This window comes from Lepus europaeus, chromosome 3 (genome assembly GCF_033115175.1).
Source record: "Lepus europaeus isolate LE1 chromosome 3, mLepTim1.pri, whole genome shotgun sequence".
NCBI lineage: Eukaryota > Metazoa > Chordata > Mammalia > Lagomorpha > Leporidae > Lepus > Lepus europaeus.
Genome location: NC_084829.1, coordinates 116,310,092 through 116,331,242, shown reverse-complemented (window position 1 = coordinate 116,331,242; position 21,151 = coordinate 116,310,092). Strand labels below are relative to the sequence as shown.

Genomic DNA, 21,151 nt, shown 5'->3' with positions numbered 1-21,151 from the left:
TTGTCATCTTCACCATAACCTTGTGAGGTATACATTACTATATCCACTTAAAAATAAGGAGGAACAGGCATTTGGCACAGTGGTAAAGTTGCCAACTGGGATGCCCACAACCCATGTTAGAGTGCCTGATTCAAGCCCTGGCTCCTCTGCTTCCGAAAGAGCATCCTGCCAATGGGTATCTGGGGAGACAACAGGTGACAGCTCAAGAATTTGGATCCCTGCCACCCACATGGAAGACCCTGATGGAGTTCTGGGCCCTGGCTGTTTTGAGTATTTAGGGAGAGAACCAGCCAACAGAAGATCTCTTTCTCTCTCTCTCTCTCTCTCTCTCTCTCTCTCTCTCTCTCTCTCTCGCCATTGCTCTATCTTTCAGATAAAATGGAAATAAAGAAATAATTTTTTTTTTTGACAGGCAGAGTGGATAGTGAGAGAGAGAGAGACAGAGAGAAAGGTCTTCCTTTTTGCCGTTGGTTCACCCTCCAATGGCCGCTGCGGCCAGCGCATCTCGCTGATCCGAAGCCAGGAGCCAGGTGCTTCTCCTGGTCTCCCATGCGGGTGCAGGGCCCAAGCACTTGGGCCATCCTCCACTGCACTCCCTGGCCACAGCAGAGAGCTGGCCTGGAAGAGGGGCAACCGGGATAGAATCCAGCGCCCTGACCGGGACTAGAACCCGGTGTGCCGGCGCCGCAAGGCGGAGGATTAGCCTGTTAAGCCACGGCGCCGGCCAATTTTTTTTTTTTTAAAAAAAGAAGGAATGATATGGAGTTACAGAGAGATAAAAATGACTCTTCACACCTGGAGCAGAGTTTCAACCCAGGTGTCCTAGCCCCAGAAATCATGCTTTCTTTTACGAAGTCATTCCGGTTCTTGAAGTATGAACAGGGTGCTGGGGACCATTTACAATGATGGCAATCATGAAAAATACTTTCAGCATAAATTAAACAAAAAGCTATTTACAATAAACATGCTATCTGTACCTGCTGGAGAGACATGATTCCAGCAAGATTGTGTTGTGTGCTAGATAAGATGAAAGTCTGCCTGCTATAAATTCCCAGGAATGTTAGATAAAATCAGAAGTCTTTAAAATGCCCAGCTAATCTCATAAAAAATAGAGGGAAAGGGGAAAACAGTGACAGGCACTTGAGCTGATGCTTGGCTCTCTTTGGGAAGTGTTCAGTTACTTAGATGCTGGGAATTTAACTTCCATGAAGGGATAGAAGGCAAGATTTTCTGTGATCATGGCAAGAAGGGAAAGAGTAAACAACAATAACAAAAATTTTCCCAATAAGAGAGAAAGACAATGAGATTATGACTGGGCCCTGCATGAAAACAGAAATTTCCCCTAAGAAATTAAACCCCTGGGCCTGTGCCTCACACATGTTGGGTCTACATTTTCAATACAAGGCATAGTCTAGAAACTACCATCCCAAAATTAAAAACCAGTGTAGGGCTGGCAAATGCTCCTGGTGTGAGTGTTGTCACATTTAGCAAATAGGAATACAGGACATGTGTAATTTATAGTATAAATATGTCTCAAATATCGCATGTGACATGTACCAAAAAAGTATTTGTCGTTTATCTGAAATTCGAGACTAACAGGGTGTTGTTCCATATTGTATCTGGCAATTATACTTGTGTACCTGACAGATTTAAATGCAAAACCACTAAGAAGGAACAGTGTAAGTTTTCACAAAGAGGCAATAAGCTCTGTTAAGGAGGGTTCTCTTCAGACATTTAAAACACACCAAGAAGAAACCATCAAGAACAAGCATCAAGAGCCAGCACTGTGGCCCAGTGGGTTAATCCTCTGCCTGTGACACCAGCATCTAGTCTCAACTGTTCCACTTCTGATCCAGCTCTCTGCTCTGTCCTGGGAAAGCAGTAGAAGATGGCCCAAGTGCTTGGGCCTCTTCACCTGCATCGGAGACCCAGAAGACACTCCAGGCTCCTGGCTTCGGATGGGCCTAGCTCTGGCTGTTTTGGCCATTTGGGGAATGAACCAATGGATGGAAGACCTTTTCTTTGTCACTCCCTCTCACTGTCTGTAACTCTGTCTCTCAAATAAATTAATAAATAAATGTTTTAAAAAAAAAAGAGCAAGCATCAATAGAACCACCCAACAGGACAGAGCCTCAAAAATGCTGGTCATTTTTCTTTTTAAAAGATTTTGTTTATTTCTTTGAAAAGCTATTACAAAGACAGAGAGCTATCTTCCATAAGTTGGTTCACTGCCCAAATGGCTGCAACAGCCCTGGCTGGGCCAGTCTGTAGCCAGGATCCTGAAACTCCATCCATGTTCTCACGTGCGTGAAGATGCACAAATACCAGAGACATCTTCCTCTGCTTCCCCAGGCACATTAGCAGGGAGCCAGATTGGAAAGCCAGGACTCACACGGGTGCTCAGAATGGGATGCTGGTGTCAAAGCAGCAGTTTAACCACAACAGCAGCCCTCTGACCTTTTAATTTTTCAATAATTAATTTATCTTAAAAATTTATTTACATAGGTGAATAAATAAATTTCCTGTATTTTATATATACAAATTTAGGGCCATAGCGATACTTCCCACATTTCCTCCTCTTTCCTTTTTTTTTTTTTTTTTTTTTTTAAGGCAGAGATACAGAGAGAGAAGGATGAAGAGGGTGGAGATCTTCATTTGGATGTTGTGGCCACAGTTGGGCCAGGCCAAAGCCAGGAGCCAGGAGCCAGGAGCCTCCTCTGGATATCCCATGTGGCTGTAGGGGCCCAAGCACTTACAGCATCCTCCAGTGCTTTCCCAGGTGCACCAGCAGGAAGCTGGATCGGAAGCGGCAGGTCAGGGACTTGAACCGGCATCCACTGGGACACTGGCACTGCAGGCAGACACTCAATCCTTTATGCCACAATATCACTGGCCCCTCCCTGGTTATCTTTTAAACAAATTTTTAAACACTGTTCCAGGAGCTGGAAATAGGTAATCAATAACACAAATCCATTAACTCATGAAATTTAGTCTTGTGAGACAGATAATAAGCATATAAATTAAAATGAGTGCTATCTTAGACAGTGATGAATGTTAAGGAGCAAAATAAAGCAGGAAGGAAGATGGAAAATGTATTAGGGGAGCAGGCTGCAGTTTTCAGACCAAAGAGGGAAGACCTCATAGAGGTTACATTTGAATGCAAACTTGAGGGAGGCAAAAAAAGCAAGCAGATATGTAGGGGCAGAGTTTTCCAGGGACAGAGCATTGCAGAACACAAGGGTCCCAACATGAGTGTGTCTGGTGTGGCCAAGTAAAAGCCAGGAGGAGGCCCAAGTGGTGGACAGAGGGGTAACAGGTGGGGAGATGAGGTCAGGAAGGTGAAGGCCTGAGGACGGATAGCACCTATCCAGTTCAGTACCTCCAGCCACATGTGATGGTCTACATTTAAATGAATTAAAATAAAATAAAATTAAAAATGTATTCCTCAATCACTCCAGCCTCATCTCAAGTGCTCCCCAGTCATGTGTAGGTACCAGTTATCATAATGGGCAAATGCAGACAATATTTCTTTTCTATTGCTGCAGAAGTTCTACAGGTGTACGTGTGTGTAGTAGTCTGGGTGCGTCTAGACCGTAGCATCTCCGAGCGGACATGGCGGTGCGGCCCGGGGACAAGAGGTAGCGAGCTGCTCTGCTCTATGCCTTAAGCCAAAACTCACTCGGCGGTCAGTCGGTCGTTCTTGCGTTCTGTGCATGGAACAAAGTGACAGCGCGGCGGCTCTCAGGCGTGTGTGCGGGGTGCACAGCCGCGGGGGGGGGGGGGGGGCGCGGGGAGGAGGTCGTCTAGGGTCTTCCGTGACCGAGCTGTCGCGCTCAGGTGCCCAGCTTGCCGTAAAATGGTGGGTTTGCATTTGAGTTGCAACAATAAATTTGTTTTTCTAAAGAAAAAAAAAAAAAAAAGGCTCTGCTGACAGAGCTTTCTAAATCACTGTTTAATGGAGCCGGTGTTGTGGTGCAGCAGGTTAAGCTGCTGCCTGCGATGCTGGCATCCCATATTAGAGCACTGGATCCAGTCCTGGCTGCTCCACTTCCAATACAGCTCACAGCTAATGTGCCTGGGACAGCAGTGGAGAATGACTCCAGTACTCAGGCCCCTGCCTCCCACGTGAGAGACCCTGATGGAATTTCAGGTTCCTGGCTTCTATCTGCCCCAGCCCCAGCCACTGTGGTCATTTGGTGAGTGAACCAGTGCATAGATCTCTCTCTCTCCTTCTCTGTCTTCCTCTCTCTTTGTAACTATGCCTTTCAAATAATAATAATAATTAAAAAAAAAAGGAATAGTGAGGCCAAGTTGGTGGCCACACTTCCAACTGCTTTCCTGACTGGAGGTGCCTGAATCAGGTTTCTTGTCTTCACACAAGAAAAAATTTCAGATGTGAGGCAGCAGCAGTAAACATGCTAACCAAGTTTAATGAAACAGGCCAGTGGGGCATCTCAAGAAGGCAGAGTCCGGTCTGCATTTGGACTGGAGTTTTTAGACATGGGCCCACCGTTTCTCCTCCCCCACCTGACCCCCTTCTGAGATATTGTTGGACAGTGGGCTTTCTGGGTGTGGAATTCCTGAAATTCCTCCTAGGACTTTACAGACACAGTGTTGTTGGACCTAATGGCCCCAGGTACAAGACAAGGAAGATTCCCCTAAGCTGTCCCTGGGGGAGGCCTGGGACCCCTCTAACAAGGTTATCTGGCCAGGGCAAGACTTCTGATGTGCAAATGCTAGTCTGCTTCTACATTTCTTCCCTCATTTAACAACACAAAATTCCCTTTGTCATTCTACAGCCCCTCTCACATACATGGGCTGATGTCTATCTTGCTACCAAATGTATTTAACCCAAGATTTCTCACACATTTTATGGCACATCAGAGTCTGGAACTATGACCTAACTCTAAGCCAGGCTCTGTCTACTGTTCTGAGACAGTTAAGCCACCTGGGGGTAGTTCCAGTTATCACAGGCCCCACAGGGTATGAGTTCCCCTTACCCTGAAGATAAGCAGACCTCAGTGGGCCAGGCTTAAAGCACTTTAGTGGTCCAAGGCTGACCTGAAGTGACTTACACCTTGCTAAAGGCTCATTGTAAATCATTAACATGCTAAATGACACTTCTGTCAGCTCCCACAGCAGAAAACAGCAGATCATATAAGGAGCTAGAGGGGCAGTAGCTAGATTCTGGGAAATCTCCAAATACTTCTCAGGAAAAATGTAAATCTCCCTCCCCTTTACTAGGATGTGACCCCTTTTCATATGTTAAACAGGGCCACGCCCCCTGGAGTAAGCCCCACTCAGGCTGTGGAATGTGTATCTCACCTTCTCAGTAAGACACTCGCTGCTGATTATTCCTCATCTTCTGACTGGCTCCTGAGTTCTTGCTGAAGTCAAGGACCTGGGTACTGGAGAGTCTTGCGGTCTGGCCTCAGAATCACCCACGCTTTCATTAAGGCCCGCACCTCAAGTGCCTTCAACAGCACAGCAAGCAGGGCACGAGTCAGGGGCGCTTTGATTTGGCTTATTTATTACAATTAGTATGCACATAAAATCATGTAAACTGCACAAAGTAAACGGTTTATCCTCCACAATAACCAGCAAAGTCTGCCTTCCAGCACCTCCCTTATTGAACAGTACACTACGGATACATTTCACAGAAAGGGACAACCATACCAATAGTGTTAAAGATTTTTTTTGTTATGAAAAGGATTTTTTGGTCGACATTTTCTAGAAAACAAACACATAATTTCCTCTTTGGCAAAAGAGGTTAACCCTCCCCCCCCAACAGTTCATTCACAAAGCAAACTCAGATTGAAAGCATGTGTGTGAGGTACAGCTGAGGCCTGGGCTAACCTGGAATGACAGACACATACTTGAGGGGAAATTTCTTACACAATCAGTTCAGTTCCCAATCATCTCAGCAGCAAAGCTCTGTTTAAGACTTGGCCTTGGTCACTTCTGCGAGAACCCATTTCAAATAAACATTTTGTTTTCCAGGGGACCCTGGAAGTCACTAACATGTTCTGTTTTGGAAGAAAGTCATGAAAAGCATAAGCCTCTGACCTCAGCGATGTTTTTATCATCAGAGACACAAAAGCATCTGACACAGCAAAGCAGACTCCAACTGCAGCGCTACCTCCATCCATTTCAGTTTGTTGAGAGAACAGTTTTGCATGTGAAAGTTGCATAGTGTTTGCCAGGCCTGAGATGAGGAGGAAGGAAAAAGTGAAGCAAGCACATTCCTCAGAGACCCCACTCCCCCAGCCCACGGGCAGCGGGGGTGGGGGGTGGGGGGTGGGGTGGGGGGTGGTCTCCAGCAGCCAGGGAAGATGGGCCTCTCAGTCTGCCACTTCACATCCTTGTCCATGAAGTGGAGTCTAAAGAAACGGGCCACCGCAGAGGTGGAGTTTGTTTGTCTTAATCTACAATTGTAACTGCCAAACAAACCACCACCCCGGTGTGCTTTTCATGCTTCAAGTAATTTCATTTCTTCCAGGGGAAGAATGTTAAAAATGTTTTCAGTTCTAGCTATCAAAGGAAAGGAAATGAGCCACAGTAACAACAGGATTAAGCTGAGACAGGCCTGCTGCTAGCTCGGTATGGGATACCAAAACGTGCTGGGGGAAAATGGACGTCCTGGTGTATACCGCGGCACACAGCAGCGGCTGCATTTTCCCACTTAACCTCTGGGCAGGCCTGAACTCCGGTAAGACAACCTTCGGTTACTTTCACTTCTTGTTAAATACAACTCTGTATCGATTGCACATCTTACACCAAAGAAGCTCAGTATCACAGTTAGAGAAATGACAATGCCATCTGGAAATTTTCGTTATTTTCTAGCCCAACAAAAACCGACAGATTCTCGCCCTAAGGGTCGGAACAGTATCAGCTGCACGATTTTGTAAACAGTTGGAGAGCACCTCTCCGCGGGCTCCCGTGGACTCGAACGCGCGCACACAGGGATGCACAGCAGCCTCCCTTCTTCCAGGGGCTCAGGCACACCGCCACCGAGGACCACACCAAGTGGCTTTCACATTGTGTTCGCTAAAGGGCCGGCGTGGCAGTGTGGTGGAGGGGCTGGAGGCAGTCTCTGGGAGCCGAGTAACCGTCATTCTCCCCCGGACTCAGCCGCGGCTCCTGAGGATCTGGGTCTCTGCTCTGGGGGGCCAAGACGCTGTTGGCTTTGGGCTTGTCATAGCCCCGGTCCGCCGGCGCGGGGCTCTGGGGCATCTGATAGTCTCTGCTCTCGGCGCCGGCTCCCGCCGCAGGGGAGAAGCCTCCGGCGGAGAGGGAGTGTTTGTGAGCCGGCCTGGGGCCGGGGACGTGGTAGCCGTCCTGCGCGGAGAAGGTGTGGGTCCGAAGCAGGTGCCGCTCCACGATGGGCGTGGCGTACTCAGGCTCCCGGTGCGTCAAGGGCAGCGCGTACTCGTGGCGGCCGGCGCGGTGAGGACAGTCGTAGTGGCCGCCAGGCTCGGAGCTCGCCCCTACCTCGTGGGCTTCCGGGTCCATGGGCCGGAAGGTGGAGCCCTTCCTTGTGACTGTCCCGGTGCCAATCATGAGAGGCTGCTGGTAATCTGAAACCACACGAAAAGGCGCATCATTTGTGCACCGCGGGGCTACTCAGTGCACCGACAAGTCAGCTGTTTGCAGAGGGGGCGCTCTGCTTCAGGGAGAGGCGAACCAAAAACTCAGCCAGTCACGGCTGCCACAACGGGAAAGGAGCTATCACGCTTAGCCCTGGAGTAGGGAAAAAATACTTCAGTGGCTTTTATATTTGCACTCGACATGCCAGATTTTGGAGGTGGAGGTAACACCGAGGAAAAGGAAGCAAGAGCGACCATGAAAATAGAGCTTGATGTGGCCAAGGGCACGAGGGACGTGGAATAGTTTGCTTAATGAGTTGTGAAGAAGGAGGGGCGCCAAGGACCCTTCCCAGAGGTTTTGACTGCTAGACTGGAAAATCACTTAGAAAAGGCACACACTAAGCATAGGTGGTGAGGGCGTGACTTTGGGCGTACAGAGGAACTGGTGACACTTCAGGTGGGGTGGCCAAAAGGCTCCTGAGGATTACAGACTGGGGACTGGGAGGAAAGCTGGGGTGTGAGAAGCAGTGTGGAGAAACATGCAAGGACTTCTGGAAGCTCCAGAAATCGGTGACAATGATTAGGGGAGAGACTGTGGGTAAGCTGGGACAGGATGAGCACTTGGGCCTTGCACATTTAAGGAGTTTGAGAAAGACCAGTCAGAGAGGAAGATGGAGAGACTGTAGTGGGAGCTAAAAGTGAAATCAGGGAAGAGAGCAGAAAAGAGGTTCTCCCTTCACTTCTGTGGGACAAGAAGACGGATTTTGGCTGGGGAGATGCTCTCCTTGTCCATGAAGTGGCTCAAGTGCCTCCCAGATCCCAATGTGCACATGCATCACCTAGTTCTGTAGTTCCCATCCTAGTTCTGTAGGCCCGGGGTACGGTGGGAACCACGGCTTGCATTTCTAACATGGCCCCAGTGTTAGATATCTATACTGCAAGTGCTCAGAGTTTGTGGTGAGACCTGAGAAGCCAGAGCAGGGCTATGCAAAGTGAGGGCCGTGGATGCCTATGCATCTGAGAACTGTTTTATATGTCTTTTTAAAAATTTCACTTTTACTAATAATTGGTATTGTATTTTACAAAGTTATTTATCCATGAAGGTTTGGAAATTAAGAAGCAAAAAGACAAATTGTACCCCACAGCTACTTTGGGAAGCTCACTCCTCAGTGGTGGCCTGTTAGGGACACCAAGGCCATTCAAACACGGGAGGACTTCCCTCATCTCCTCCTTCCTTCCTCAAGGGGAGGAGCTATTTAATTCATCTTTCTAGTCTCTTTCCCACAGTGCCTTAATCAAGACCTTGCTAACAACAGCTTCAGGGCTTTCAGATACTATTAGTACTTAAGCATCATCACCTGGATCTCATTATGTCCCCTGCAGGTGTAACAGACTGCTGACTGGGGCTTCTGAGAAATAGTTGAGTGTCACTTCACAACTCTTCGCAGAGTGCAGAAAAAACTTAAGACATCTCTGACATTTCAGAAGTGCGACCCTTACCTGCCATATCACTGGTGATGAGATCTAACTTTTGTGTCAACTCCTTCTCATTGTCATAGCTGATGGTAAACTCGGTTGACTGGTGCCTGGCAAAGGGGTACTTAATCTGCTTCCAACAGCCTGGATAAAGATAACATGAAACATCAGAAGGGTAATGCACACAGTCCATGCCGTGTGCCTTGGTGAGTCGCAGGTCAGGCTGTCTCTTGAGGGCTGACGGTGATGAGTGGACAGCTAAAACTCTCTGGTGAGTGCTGAGGAGAGCAAGCTGAGGCCACGAACTACAACAGCAAGCCCTAGCCCAACCGTGTTTTCCACTGTTTCCTCAAAATGTACTTGTGCATCTGCTAGGTCTTGGATTACCCCTTTGTGAGGCCATCTGGGCATGGTTTCCCATAACTTGCTGTGATACAACATTCATGACCCGAAGGAGACAACATCCGTGGTGCTCAGATACTGCGCAGGCAGAGTTTCTAGTGTTCCCAGGTTTTGCCAGGTGTCCCGCCTTACTGCCCTGTGGCTAGAGCACTGATAATTCATTTTGTGGGCAACTTGTGTCCTGTGGATTCTCTGAAATCTGCACGTGAGCCTGCCTGGTCCTCTCTTCATTTTTCCAGAGTGGAAATTAAAGGGGAGGCCTGAGAGCATCAGACTACATGCAGTTCCCTGATGGAGCTGTTGGGACTCGTTCTTGCTGACAGTGTGGTGGCCTAAACTGCAATAAATAATGGAGACATTGCTGAACAAAAGTAGGGTGGTCATGAAAATAAGGAGACAGGATACAATGAGTCCCTTCTTTGCAGAATTGCTAGTGTAAAGGCTTATGTTTTCTTTAAGCATGTAGGTGTGCCACAGGCCTCCATATGCTTTCAATGAGCAGATCCTGTCTGTTCTTCCAAGATGGGATAAAACTGGAGATGGAGTTTTCAACCAACCTGGTTTCTGAGCTTCAGTTGATCCATATGGATTTCCCTTCTTCTTCCTCCTGTCAAGAGAAGAAGTCCCTACTGAATATGTATAAGCCAACTGGTTTCTGGATACTTCTGTGACAATGCTTTATCAAAAAGTTTGTAAAGGACAAGGTGCTTATACAGTAATATTTGATCATTTCTACTTCTACACAGCTTGCTTTTAAAATATGAGCTAGTAGTTTACTTGAAAGGCATCATGCTGCTTTTCTATGCATAAATATCTGAAGAGTTAACTTTTTGGGTCTAGGTTTACATAGCCAGAGAAGAAATGAATAAATATGTCACCTTATATTTCTGAAGGCTGCAAAGATCCCCAGTCCTACGAGCAGCAGGACCACAAGGAGCACCAGTGGAACAGCGACAGTGGTGACGTTCCCACCTAGAGGAGGGGGAAGCCACCATGTTACCATGGAGATGACGGTCACCAGACTTCATAATCTAAAAACCGAACATTGCCCTCCAGAGCCTCCAACTGTTGGGTATATGTGGAAAATGAATACAGCCCAGGCATTTGCTGATATTGGAAAGTGAGAGGATTTAAACTTTGGGCTAAATTGGGGAAAATAAATTTTCCAAAAAAGTACTGGAAGATAGTCTCCAAACTCTCTCAGGGATTTCTATGTACTCTGGAGCTTGTTGCTGGGCCCATATCAGACTTCAAAAATTGTAATCCAGGGGGATGGTTTAAATCAGGCCCACCCAGCCAGGAGTAACTTAGGTAAATTAGTTAAGTTTAGAGCAGAGCTGCTTTGGTACAGTTAGTTTTCCCAGATGGTGGATGAGTCTGGACCTGCACCGTAACAAAGGCTTGGAGATGCCTGGGATTCTCATTAGTGGGACTTTGGAGCTGTGGCCTGGGAGGAAATGCAGGCTGATGACCTCAAAGAGCATTTTCACTGTGTGACAAGAAACACTACATATTGTTTCCCTACAACTCTTTTTGCTTTAACAAAGGAGGTCACTTTAACAGACACTGCAAGAGGTCCCAAATTTGCAGAAACTACGCAAACTAAAGGAGAAAAATTTGCTCCTCATCCTCTTTTTTGAGATCCCTGGGAGAAAAAAATAAAGGGATGTTCAGGAGTGGAGAGTTTGTGAAGAGGAGGAAAAGGAACACAAGTGGGAACAAAATTTATGTAAATAACAGGTGTTAATTATGAGTGAAAATTTGAGGAAAATCTAACTTGAACATCCAACAATAAGAGGAATGCTTAACTAAAGAATGGGATATTCTTAATAAAAAATTATAAAGGTTGTAACAATTGTGCTTTTCAAATATTCAATAACATTGAAAATGTACTGAATACATTGTAAAATAAAAAATACATCCATAAAACAATATAAAGTTACTTCAAAAGTTCATGGAAATATGGAATTAAAAAATAAACATGGAATTTAAAAATATTTTGGTACAAAAAAGTTTCAAATTCATGCATAGGTTTTTCAAATATGTATTTTCTGTGAACTTTTAGAAATACTCTCCTGTATGTTACAGCTACCATTTTTGTCTTAAAGTTAGAAATACAGTGAGACTGGATACAGGGAGATACAGTGATTATCCATAATGCTAGTTGATCATGATTTTAATTTTCTTATTTATATTTTTCTTATACTTTTAAGGTTTATAAAATTAATATGTAAATCATTTTATGTTCTGGAAAATTAATATACTTTCAATGTATATACTTGAGTAGATTATACGCTTCCATTTTCAAAATGCAGAAAGTATTAGAAGGTACGGAATGGAAGATCTCTCTCCTACTTCTGGTCCTGCTCCATGGGAAGCCATGTTATGCTTCCTGACATTCTTTAGAGATACTGGCAGGAATATCCACTCTCCAGTCCCTCTTTTTACACAAATGGAAGGCTGTTATACAAACTGTTCAAATCTTGTTTATTTTTTTAAGCTGTGAAAATATCTCTTGGGCTGGCACTGTGACATAGTGGGTTAAGCATCTGCCTGCAGCTCAGGCATCCCATAGGGGCACTGGTTTGAGTCCTGGCTGCTCCACTTCTGATCTAGCTCCCTGCTGATAGCCTGGGGAAGCACTGGAAGATGGCCCAAAGTCTTGGGCCCCTGCAACAGCATGGGAGACCCAGAAGTTGTGGCCATCTGGGGAGTAAGCCAGTGGATGGAAGACCTCTCTATCTGTCTCTCCCTCTCTCTGTCTGTAACTATCCCTCTCAAGTAAATAAATAAATCTTTTTTTAAATTTTTAATTCTAATTAAAAATTTTTTTTGACAGACAGAGTGGACAGTGAGAGAGAGACAGACAGACAGAAAGGTCTTCCTTTTGCCGTTGGTTCACCCTCCAATGGCCGCTGTGGCTGGCGCGCTGCGGCCGGCGCACCGCGCTGATCTGATGGCAGGAGCCAGGTGCTTCTCCTGGTCTCCCATGGGGTGCAGGGCCCAAGCACTTGGGCCATCCTCCACTGCACTCCCTGGCCACAGCAGAGAGCTGGCCTGGAAGATGGGCAACCGGGACAGAATCTGGTACCCCGACCGGGACTAGAACCCGGTGTGCCGGCGCCGCAAGGCGGAGGATTAGCCTAGTGAGCTGTGGCGCCGGCCTAAATAAATAAATCTTAAAAAAAACTCAGAGCATTTTTTGTATTACCAACACACTCTTTTTTCCCTGGCTGCATTATATTCTATTGGATGGATGTACTATTCTTTTATTTTTTCCTGAAGACATTTACCTAGTGTTTGAAGGGCATGTACATTCATTTCCAGTCTTTTTTAATTGCAATATTTCAATGAATAGTTGTAGACATGCATTATTTCACACATGTGGAAAATCTCTGGACTGTTTCTTCCAGTATTTATATGACATAGGAAAATAAGTTTTGTTGAAGTTACTGTTATATTGGGTGGGGTACAGTTATGCTCCTAATAAAACTACAAAACAGCTGCTCTGCCTGTGGGTAATTCTTTGGAGGAGGTGGGCTTTTGGATTGTCTCATCTTATCTCTCAGTTGAAACACCAGTGTTTGGGCTTGTTCTGGGCCACACCAATGAGTCATTACCCAAGAAAGAAGAGATGTTGGAAAAACCACATTAGTAGTAAGGACATGGGGAAGGAGATGGCCAGAAGTGAGTAGCTCCCTGCCCCTCCCTAAGCCCTACCTTGTGTAATCTGGCAACCAATGAGCTCCACTTTCAAGGCTATCCTCTTGTGCCATGTTTGAGGGACAACTCGCACGTATCTGGCCTCAATGGGAGGGATGAAATTGTTCCTCACAGGGTCCCGAAAGTTAGAGTTGCCCTGAAACACCTGTAGAAAGAAATTACTTTTATCTGAAGATCTTGCTAGTTAAATTGTGGCGGATTTCCCTGTCCCTTCACACTGGTTCTATGAAACCAAAGCAAGGATTCTGTCACACTTTTTGAAAAGAGCCTCTTGATATTGAAGGTACAAGACTTTGCAAACAAAGGCCAAGTTACTTAACTGAGTTGGTGCTGCCTGTTTTCTGCTTTAAATTTCATTTTAGGTGAAGAAGCTAAAATTGCCCTGTTGTATTACTTGGACTTGCAATGATAGAGTGCTTGCCTGTTGTATTACTTAGTCTTACAGTAATAGGTCTTGACCTGCTGTATTACTTGGTCTTAAAAGTGATAGAGTGCTACTGATGCAACCTTAGAAGCACAAGTCTTCAGCTCCCACTTTTGTCATCCCCTTCTTAATTCTAACTGCCAATAGTAGCACGCCCAGAACCAATTTCTAACCCAAGCATCCACTGCACTTAGACTGAAGCAACTATTTCAAATTACCAACTTCTACTTCCTTGGCAAATCCCAAGTATCTCATTCCTAAGGCAGCAAAGAATTAAATCACAAAGATGTCTTAAGATTCTTGACATACCTGTTATTCCTACACACTCAGGGAGGCACCATCATTGTCTTTCATTAGTGAGATATTTAATGTAAGCCCAATGATGTTCTCCTGCTCTGGCCTCTTTCCTCCTTCCTACCTTTTCTTCATTATTCACAATTCCTTTATAGGTCCTCCACTTCGAGTTGTTGTTTTTGAAGTTTATCACAAAACTCTTCACGTAAAAGTTGAAATTTGACTGTGTGGATCCTGTGGTCCTGATTCCTTTTAAGAAAACATTATAGGCTAGTTTTAAAAAGTATGCTATATATAACATGTATTCTAACTTCAGGTTTCTTTCCCCCCGCCCCCTCTTTTGAAATCTCAAATTTCTTTGCAGGCCAATCTTTACCAGCTGCATTTAGAAACCTGTTCAAAAAAAAAAAAAAAAAAGGGCCTGCGCTGTGGCACACTGGGTTAAAGCCCCAGCCTGAAACGCCGGCATCCCATATGGCGCCTGGCTGCTTCTCTTCTGATCCAGCTCTCTGCTATGGCCTGAGAAAGCAGTAGAAGATGGCCCAAGTCCTTTGGCCCCTGTACTCATGTGGGAGACCTGGAAGAAGCTCCTGGCTCCTGGCTTCGGATCAGCTAAGCTCTGGCCGTTGCAGGCATTTGGGGAGTGAACCAGTGGAATGGAAGACCTCTCTCTCTCTGGCTCTACCTCTCCCTTAACTCTGTCTTTCAAATAAATAAAATAATTCTTAAAAAAAATAAGAAGAAACCTGTTCATAGATGAGGGTTTTCTCACAAACAAGACACCAAAAAAAAAAAAAAAGTTTCACCGTTGAGATATCAACTTTCTAATTCATACATCCATATTTACAAGTGCATACAGAGTTATATGTGTGGGCAGTGATTTGTTATGCTTTTAAAAAGACATGAAGTACTTGGAGGTAGAAAGGGAGACAGACATACACTCATATTGATCAAAAGTATAATTTCAACTGCAAGTCATTATGCATTCGTGACGCTGCTCCCACATTTGTTTAAGTACCTGTTATTTTCTTTTTCTCCCCCAAGTCTATCTCTAGCCACTCTCGTTGTTTGTGGTTGCTGTTGCTATCTCCTGAAGCCCATGATGGGCCTTGGTCCTGGAGTCGGGCTTGGCCAGGAGACCAGTGAACTTGTTCTCCAACCTCATTGGCCCACTGCCAAGAGGAAGAAGCTCTGATTTGCCTGTCAGGTTCCAAACTCAAGGATCTGCTGCAAGCTGGGAAAAAAGAGCAGTAAAACACTTTACCTATAGGCAGAAAGTGAAAGCAAGAGATAAAATTTACCCCATCCTAAATACCCAATCGATTTACTTACATTCTGATATTGAATCAAATATTTAAATACCAGTTTTTAAGTAACTCACAATTGCTTTTGACTTGTTTGTAGCACAGTGGCTTGCAGGTGTTACTGCTTTGCTTTTGAGTGGACCTCACTGAAATCATACCCCTATAAGTGACACCTCTTTGTGATCACTGTAGATTTTCTTTTCTGACCCTCTAAAGTCACCCTGATTTCAACAAAGCATAATGTGTCTAGAAGGTTTAAAATGCCGAAGTTCTTTTCATTGTAAGGTTTTAGAATCAGAGGAGAACTCCACTCTATATGAAAGAGAGCTTTTACCTCTTAAAAGGGAGGTACAAATTAGCAAATTGTACCTAATGCTCATCCCTCGGACCTTAACTGTCCAGGTAATATGGAGGTAGCCATTAAAGGCCCCACTTCTTCTTGGGCACAGAAGACTTAATCTAATGATTTTCCTTGAAATGTTTTACTTTATGTTAAGGAAGAATATTTCCATAGAATACATTCCATGATAGAAGAGCTAAAAAGCCTTTATTTATATACTCATGTACAAAAATTTCATTCAAAATAAACATCATTAAAACCAAATGCATAAAAGTGTTTTTTTCCTCTTAAAAATCTAACATAAAGGAATTTATCTTAAAATATACGTCATTTCATATTTCATTCTTTTGGCATAAGTTTCAGAGAGATGTTAGATTAGAAGGGAAAATATTTTCTGTCTAATGCTAATCAGGTTCATTTTTTTGTGTATTTTTAAGTTACAGAAAATTTGGTGCCATGTGACCTGAGGGAAAAAAGAAAACTGTTTTAACTACATTTTGTGAGGAGTATGGAGGAATGAACTACCACTGAAGACTTTTAATCCCAAATTCATAAGGAAAGCATGATCCTTACCATTAGAGGTAAACAGAATTCGCTTGTCTGACAGGGAACCTCTGAAACAATAAAGACAAACATGAGCAGTGAGTTGCTTAACTAGGTCTTTTTAATTAAATCTTTATTTATTTTATGTATTTCAGAGAGGGAGAGAGGGAAAGAGATAGCACCCATCAACTGGTTCATTCCTCAAATGCTAGTTCACACCCAAAATGACCTCAAACAGCCAGGACAAGGCCAGGCCAAAGCCATGAAATCAATACAGGTCTCCCATCACATGGGCAGCAGGGACTCAAGTACAAGATCCATCACCTGCTGCCTCCCAGGGTGCATACTAGCAGGAAGCTAGAATTGGGAACAGAGCCAAGACTTGAACTCAGGCACTCTGATGTGGGATGTAGGCATACTGTGCCATCGCACCTACCCTTAACGAAGTCTTAATGATGGATACTGTGCTCTCAAAATGTTCTCAGGACCTTCCCTTGGGTGCTACCCCATGTGGGCCTTGTGACACTCTGCAAGGTGTCTGCAAGGTGATTATCTGCATCATCAGGATTTGATAGATCAGGATACTCAGGCCTTTGGAAGGTAAGCAATGTGACCAGAGCTCTGATATCTTTGAATCCTCTTTTTTTTTTTTTTTTAATTATTAATTTATTTGAGAGGCAGAGTTACAGAGAGGGTGAGTCAGAGGGAGAGGTCTTCCATCCTCTGGCTCACTCCCCAAATGGCTGCAACTGCTGGAGCTGGGCCAATCTGAAGTCAGGAGCCTGGAGCTTCTTCCAGGTCCCCCATGTGGGTGGAAGGGCCCAAACACATGGGCCATTTTCCACTGCTTTTCCAGGCTGTCAGCAGGGAGCTGGATCTGAAGTGGAGCAGCCGGGACTCAAACTGGTGCCCATATGGGATGTGGGTGTTGCAGGTGGAGGATTAACCTACTATGCCACAGTGCCAGCCCCCTTTGAATCCTTTTGAAACCAAATCCACTGTGGTTTCCACCATGCCACATTTCTGGAGAAAGAATATGCATATATAGTCTCAAGAGCAACTGTAAGCCCTAATTAATTAATGCATGGTAATAGAGGCCAAAAGGATTTCTTTCCTCAAGTCTTCCTTAGTTCAGTTGTCACTTGACCTGTCCCATTCACTGTCAATGCACAAAGGCCAAAAAGAGAAATGGGGAAGCCTGGTCACTTAGAAGCAGGAGGGTGTCACTTCCAGTCGCCTTCTCTACAGACTTCTCTGCTTTTTCCCACAGTGGTCTTGCCCAGCAGCAATGCTCTAGAGACGGTCTGAGCCCTTGCTTTCACTACAGTGTCACACTCCTACCTACTGCAGCAACCAGCACCAAGTCGTGAGCAGCTCCTATTGCTGGATGACAAGGCACAGCTAGAGAGGACTCACAGCTTCTCTATGACCTGGCCTGAGCTGGGCCCTCACTGCTGCAAGACGGTTCTCCTGTCCATGCGGCCGGGACCCTCTGGCCTCCTCACCCTTGATGTTCTACAGCTTGGATCACTCTCACCAAACCAACCTTGTTCTGTAGTTGTCTCTTCAGGGGAGAAGAGATCCCGAAGGCCCAAGAGTATACCTACTTGGTGAAAGTCCTTCACCAAGCCAGTGGTGTAAAAAATACATAGAATGAATGGAAGTTTGCAATTCTCCAGATTACTCTTTTGTGCATAGCACTTAGACACTAGAGACAAATACAAGGAGGACGTCACCGTTGTGTTCAATTGTTTATAGTCGAGAGAACTGCTTTTTATTTTAAACGCTTAACTCTGAGGTATATGTGCAATAACTGACAGAATACGAAAATGTGAAGCCCACTGAGAACCCAAAAACACTGTTCAAGAGTAGAAACACCTGTCTATCAAAAAGGTAGTAAACTTCTCTGCAATGGACTTCTCTGTATTCATTATCTGCTCTTAGGCAGATACTCCATAAGCCCTGCTCATTCACATAAAGGCTCCATTATAATTCTTGTGCTGCCTGTCATGCAGGCGCCAATCTCTCCAACATGAGAAAATTCAGATCCGCAAGGGTCAAGGGACTCAACAACATTCACAGTGACAAAGTTGGGACAAGGACCCAGGTCTCCTGACACTTAGAGAAAAATATATATTATTGTAAATAAATTTTTATTAAGATTTATTTAGGGCTTCGATTTGTCTGATTTTTACATTTTCTCTAATGTTTCTGCCCAAACTATTACACTTGCAATGTGGCCCAATTAAAAATGCTGCAACTTTGAGCGCTTATACTTGCTGTGACCAAAAATGAAACATAAAAAATTTCACCCTTGGGGGCCAGCACTGTAAAGCTGCCACCTGCGATGCTGGCATTCCACATGAGCACAGGTTCAATTCCTGGCTGCTCCACTTCCAATCCAGCTCCCTGCTAATGTGCCTGGGAAAGCAGCAGAGGATGGCCCAGGTACTTGGAACCCTGCATCCACATGCGAGACCTGGAAGAAGTTCCTGGCTTCTAGCTTTGGTCTAGCCCAGCTCTGGCTGTTGCAGCCATTTAGGGAGTGAACCAGCAGATGGAAGATCTCTCTCTCTCAGTCTCTCCCTCTCTCTCTGGAACTCTTTCAAGTAAAATAAATAAATCTTTTAAAAAAAAATTCAGCCCTTTGTTGTTGTTGTTGACCAATGAGAATAAGTACAAAAGTAGGATAACTGTGGAGTTAACCCAAGGTGAAGACACCAGAGAAGGTTTGACCAACAGTTGCTTGCCTGGCTTTCCTCCTTTATCAGCTGGAACATGTTTTCCCATTTCATTCCATTAAACTAAACACAACCACCTGTTGAATTCCATGGGCAAATAAGCCTCTTCTTTTACAAATGAAAATACTCTGGGGACTTTAGGGTTCTGAGGCACTCACATATTGGGGTGAATGAATTCAACCAGCTTACAGGAATTAGAATCCTTCCCGGGTGGACTGAAGCACTCAAGAATAATCCGATGTCAACAGGAGGAAATGCCGCCCCTTCTGACGGTCAGAGCCATCATCCTCTGTGTGAGGTCAGTCCCTCTTCCTGATTCCATTCTGGGCTCTTCACATCAAGGAAGTGACCTGACCCGGGTTGAATCCCAGAAGACCCCAGGATATTTCCTTTAGGGACCCCTTTTCCTCAGCTGCAATGCTTCCCTCTGTGTTTTTTCCTGAACATGTGTGGGAACATAAGTTCAATGACCGCATGTGCCGTGGCTTCCCCACAGTAAAACAACACAGATAAAAACAACTGCTCCCTGAAGATTTGGGAATCCAGAGGAGTGGAAGGAGCTGTACTAAACACAGTTTACTCTTTGCTCAGAGCAAAAAGTCAGTGCAGAGCCACAGAGTGGGGAGGAAAAAGGACCTTGACATAATTCTGGACTTTCTGTCCACGCTCATCAAAACAAAAATCTGGCAAATAGTTCAAATTACAGTGTAGAATACAGAGCAAACCTTGGCAGGGGCTCAACCACTCGAGCCACCTGCTGCCTCCCAAGATGCATTAGCAGGATGTTGGGCAGGGAGTGCCGAGCACTCTGAACCTGTACTCTGATATGGAATATGGGTATCCCAAGTAGTGGCTTAACTCACTGCACCAAAACACCGGCCCCACCAGGAAGCCTCCTTATTGCCATATCTTCTGCACAGAGACCATAAAGGCTGCTCTAAGCACTCACAAGTATTTTTCCCAGTTGACAAACCCTTGATACCACATCCCTGCTGGCTTTCCAAAATGATGCCCTTATTAGTTATACCATCAGAGTTACTTTCCACTGGGAAGCAACAGCAAAGTACTTACCCCCTTGAGAGTACACCATTGGCCAGGATTCCCTCATATCGACTGATCCCTTTGCGCTGAAGCACGCTGATCTGGCCGCCCAGTTCATCCGCAATGATTCCTGCATGGATGGCGGCTTTGCACAGTAAGGAGGTCTGGAACACAGCAACATCATCCTTCAGAGCTTGCTTAAGAACACACTTAAAATACAGCAGGAAGATAGGGCTTCGGATATTTTCACTACAAAGAGAATGTGGAGCTAGAGAACGCTGCAACCCAAATTGCTGACCCACAAACTCATCAGCAAATAAAACTGCTGTTATTCAAGCCACTATGTGTTAGGATGGCTTGGTAAGCAGAAACAAATAATGAATCTAATTTCTTACACTTTATCAGATACACATATTAAGCATCACTGGAGAGGGTGATGCTACAGCTTTATTAATTCATTTGGACATTAAACAAGGCATCAAAACCAAAAATGACAATGATAACCACAGCATACTAAATGAAACCGAAAAGTTAACAGAGGTCTTAAGACAGATAATGAGCATCTCTGAGCTCATAGCCTCCATCTCATTTCCAGTGTGGGTGCTGCTCCACCCTCCAGGGCTCAGTCTGGAGGCTTCAGCAGGTTGCTGGCTCTGTGACAGATCAACCAGGAGCGACCAACCGGCTGATTAATACACAGTCGTGGGACACGAATTGGCTCTGCTGGGAAGTGGGGCTGCAGGAACAACTAGAACTTTTCTGTGGGGTGCCTCCGCCCATCAGTCCCCTGTACAGATCTGGGTGGGAGAGTGGTAAGGCAGGCAGGCTCAGGACTGGGGGGGTCAAGAAGATAGTTTTCTTTCTTTTTTTTTAAAAGGATTTATTTTATTTATTTGAAAGTCAGAGTTACACACAGAGAGAAGAGGCAGAGAGAGACAGAGAGAGAGAGAGAGAGAGAGAGAGATCTTCCATCCACTGGTTTACTCCCCAATTGGCCACAGTGTCTGGAGCTGCACTGATCCAAAGCCAAGAGCTATGAGCTTCCTCTGGGTCTCCCACGTGGGTGCAAGGGCCAAAGGATTTGGACCAGCTTCTACTGCTTTCCCAGGCCCTAGCAGAGAGCAGATCGGAAGTGGAGTAGCTGGGACTTGAACCAGCGCTCACATGGGATACCAGCACTGCAGGAGGCGGCTTTACCTGCTATGCCACAGCGCTGGCCCCAAGAAGATAGTTTTCTAAATAAATTTGAGTTGTGTTCTACTTTTCCCCAAAGACTG

At 45.2% G+C, this 21,151-nt stretch overlaps 1 protein-coding gene across 1 annotated transcript in view; it reads right to left on the bottom strand.

Moving 5' to 3' along the window:
- Positions 1-6,312: 6,312 nt before the first annotated feature.
- Positions 6,313-21,151, bottom strand: part of DCBLD1 (discoidin, CUB and LCCL domain containing 1) — an 81,473-nt gene continuing 66,634 nt past the window's right edge. The window contains exons 6-14 of the mRNA XM_062186664.1: positions 19,905-20,038; positions 16,123-16,163; positions 14,924-15,139; positions 14,030-14,154; positions 13,185-13,332; positions 10,343-10,436; positions 10,022-10,071; positions 9,087-9,206; positions 6,313-7,577 (exon numbers count right to left, since the gene is read on the bottom strand). Coding sequence (XP_062042648.1) covers positions 7,048-7,577; positions 9,087-9,206; positions 10,022-10,071; positions 10,343-10,436; positions 13,185-13,332; positions 14,030-14,154; positions 14,924-15,139; positions 16,123-16,163; positions 19,905-20,038 — 1,458 coding nt within the window. The 3' untranslated portion in view covers positions 6,313-7,047. The remainder of the gene's footprint in view (positions 7,578-9,086; positions 9,207-10,021; positions 10,072-10,342; positions 10,437-13,184; positions 13,333-14,029; positions 14,155-14,923; positions 15,140-16,122; positions 16,164-19,904; positions 20,039-21,151) is intronic.